This window comes from Symsagittifera roscoffensis, chromosome 3 (assembly GCF_963678635.1).
Source record: "Symsagittifera roscoffensis chromosome 3, txSymRosc1.1, whole genome shotgun sequence".
In the NCBI taxonomy this organism is placed as follows: Eukaryota; Metazoa; Xenacoelomorpha; order Acoela; family Convolutidae; genus Symsagittifera; species Symsagittifera roscoffensis.
This window is the reverse complement of record NC_087064.1, coordinates 61524457-61527823: the sequence shown is the minus strand read 5'-3', so window position 1 is coordinate 61527823 and position 3367 is coordinate 61524457. Positions and strand designations below refer to the sequence as shown.

The 3367-nt window shown below is 36.5% G+C and overlaps 1 protein-coding gene across 1 annotated transcript; it reads left to right on the top strand.

Annotated features, from left to right (window-relative positions):
- The first annotated feature begins 762 nt into the window (after nt 1-762).
- Nucleotides 763-3136, top strand: LOC134841779 (uncharacterized). The gene is made up of 3 exons (XM_063857816.1): nt 763-1400; nt 2161-2442; nt 2916-3136. The coding sequence occupies exons 1-3, from the start codon at nt 1115-1117 to the stop codon at nt 3134-3136; spliced, it is 789 nt and encodes a 262-aa protein (XP_063713886.1). The 5' UTR covers nt 763-1114.
- The last annotated feature ends 231 nt before the right edge of the window (nt 3137-3367 follow it).

The following is a 3367-nucleotide window of genomic DNA, read 5'->3' as shown; positions in this document are numbered from 1 at the left end:
GCGAAGAAACATGGTATCCTTATAATCCATTTTAATGATAATTTTTAAATTTTTGTAGAGACTGACAATGAAAATCCAATATAAGCGACCATTATCCATGAAACTTTAGTGCAGGTAGGTTTTCGTAATCGAAGACTTGAACGATTTCTTTGTTTTTGAGTAGTAAAGGTTGATATCTTTGTCTTTAAGTGGCCCGGAATCTTGATGAAGCTTGTTTGCGAGTGCCCCAAGGCCTAAAATTTCATTTGATTTTCAGTCAGGTTGAATTAAGATCTCGAATGTCAAGCTGTTCCGAGGTTTAAATTTGATGAACTAGCGCGAGGTTGGAAGTATGAGGTTGTTTTTAATACAACCCAGGGTTTCGAACTCGCTTGTGTAAATCGTATATAAGCTGTTCATTAGAAATAATACTGTGTAATTTGTCGATCTTTAGTTTCTATCTACAGATTGACTATTATTGTGGATGCTTTTGCTTATAACAGATATATCTAATAAAATTTATCAATTCAAATTTTTTTTTAGAAAACAGAGTATATGTGAGTCTAGTCTATTATTCGCGAGTTTTCTTCTTTCAATGTGTTTCCTGGGTTCTTTTATTTTTCGCACCCCCATTGAAATGAAACAGAATGAGATCTAATTATCTGGGGCATGATCGTTTAATTGCCCACTTTGGGGCTTAAGATAAGGTGATTGTTTAATGAATGGTAGGAAATTCTGACCCCTGGGATCTAATTAACAGCGTGAAAGATAACTGAACGTCTTTAATAATGAAAAGAGTATTGGCAGTTTTCTATTTATTTTGCCATAGTGAAGAAAACCCTGAAAAGATTGGAAATAAAAGCAAAAACTCGACTTCCGCTTCAAGCCTTTTACAAGTCAGTTTTGTGTCGAATTACCATCAATTAGAACCATGGTTAGGCATTCTCGCAGTTGTAATCCTTCTATCAGCTCATTCTCTTATCTGGGTTATGTTGGAATGAAATTCATTTGAAAAAAAAAAACAAGTTTGAGTAGTTTTTTTTCCGCAGCAATATTTTGCATTGAGACGTATTTCAGTTTGCTTTTTAAATTTTTTAATCACACGTAAGTTTATTTTTGAATCCGGACAATAATTATGGTGTCGTTTCTCACTAGCGATGCTATCTATTACTTAATTGTTTTCGCCAGTTCAATCGGAAGTCTTGTAGCCTTTCGAAATATCTTCTCGCTGGCTTGTCTCCGAGTGACTAATCAGGGTCTGGATTTCTACATCTACTACAATCCAGTATTTGTCATTTCAATCTGTCTCTGCTTTCTGGCAATTTTGGACAACGAGTGTGTGCCTGGACTCTCGATGTGTATGGACTCATTGCTCGGAGCATGTCACTTACAGCTGGCCATCAATTGGTTGGAAATAGCAAGTAAATGCTAGAACGATTGGCACAGATTTAGTCCTACTACAGATTTCGTCCTATTTATTTAATTAACAGATTTCGTCCCATATCCAACATCCTATCATCCTATATCCAAATTTGTGGGACGAAATCTGCGTACGCTTTGAAATGGGACGAAATCTGTTGAGACTAAAATGGGACGAGATCTGTCATGGGACGAAATCTGTCACAGCCGCTAGAACCATTATTCAGTAAATTGGTCTGAAATATTTATTCAAATATTAATTCGGAATGAAAGATATTTTCATAGTGATATTTGTCAGCGAGGAGGCGATCTAGGGCTTTCGCGAAGAGGGTTTTCGAACACATGGTTGATATTTTTTGTTCGATCATTTGAAGTTTCGAGTGTTGTTAAGACAATAAAGTAATTCTTTCCTTAATGTTTGCGCGATATTCAATTAATCAGAAAATGCATCGACAATGACATTTTGAGCACCTTTTGAAAACTTTTTTTTTCGAAAATTTGATTTTCGTTGACGCGCGCTCCACGCCCAAGCATACACCGCTGACAAGAATTCCCTACCCGTAGCCTGCATATAACTAATATTCCGTTCAAAATGTGAAAACATTTTAAAAAATTCAAAATGTTTTCAAAGCTGCTTGCCACTTCAGAAAAAATTACAATATGAGCACATTTTAGGTATAAAATACTCTTAAACTCAAGGGACCGCTTGAGTTTAAGAATAGTTAGCGCTTCGTCTTTACCACCGAAGTATTTCGTTACCAGGCAACGGATACCAACTGGTATCAGATGTTAAGCATCTTCATGTCTTGACTGTGTTCGCATTGGTGTCATTTTTCGAACTGTTTCTTACCGGCTTCGTGACCGGAAACGATACTTGTGACACCCGGGTTGACACTTCACGATTGACAAACCCTTCTACAATTTCACTGCTGATGATGAAGACTCATCTGTTTTTCGTGGTTGCAGATGTGATGTTTATTGTTGTGATGGTGAAATGTGTCCGAAAATGGAAGTGGTACAAAAAGAAGTGGGCTGAAACCAAAAGTAAGAAAATAGCTTAAAGAAAATAATTTTTCGATGCATGAAGCCAGTTAGAACTATGAATTTTACATTTAAATTGTCGTTTTTTGGGTGGGGGGTCTTAATACAAGTACATAATATTAGTGAGTTCAATGAGTTTTTCTACTTCGATATTTAGTCAAAATATACACCCCCGAAGCAGTTTGGGGAGGGGATGTTAACTTGATCCAAAGTTGAAATTGTTCAAATATGAATCGAGCATTTTACATGCAGCGCTCAGCAAAATAATCTGAATTAAATGATGAGCGTTTAACTTGATTGTCGAATCGTTGTAAAGGGAAAAAAAGAATGCGAGAATTCTTGCGCTGCTTTAAATACCTCAAAAACCTGAAATGTGTCAAAATATTTGTCTGTCTGTCAAAAAAATTGATTTTAAAGCTATTGACTGTTTTTCCATTAAAAATTAGATATGAAGTATTGACTCCTTCTGTTCTCAGGTGACGCCTACGCTTCGTTCACGCCGCGAGAGATCAAATTCATGGCAGCCCACATGAACAACATGCTGTTGGAAAGCATCTGCGGAATTGTTATTTGCACCTGCAGAATGCTTCCTCTGGTGTTACGTGTATTCAAGGCACCAGCTGTAAAGTACGAAAACGATGTGATGATTTTGGCTATTTTTGTCACCCAAATTATTCAATACAAGATAATGAAGTAAACATCATCGACTTTAAAGCAGTTGAAATAAAAATATATACGTTTTATCGCGGCAAATCTGTTTTCTGATCTATCGAACTAAATATATGCTAATATATCATGATCACCTGAATTTGAAACCTGTGATATGTTAGCATAGGTGGTTGATTTGAGGGTAGCGTGCAAAAATATCCTAGCAGGTTTCGAACCTCGTGTAGTTGGGGGGTGGTCGCATGCACTAATCACTAGTCTA

Bases quoted from the DNA above. Each gene is read 5' to 3' on its own strand.
- LOC134841779 (XM_063857816.1), top strand. From the start codon at position 1,115: ATGGTGTCGTTTCTCACTAGCGATGCTATCTATTACTTAATTGTTTTC. The intron at 1,401-2,160 runs GTAAATGCTAGA...TTTCGTTACCAG, and splicing joins CAATTGGTTGGAAATAGCAA to GCAACGGATACCAACTGGTA. The intron at 2,443-2,915 runs GTAAGAAAATAG...TTCTGTTCTCAG, and splicing joins GAAGTGGGCTGAAACCAAAA to GTGACGCCTACGCTTCGTTC.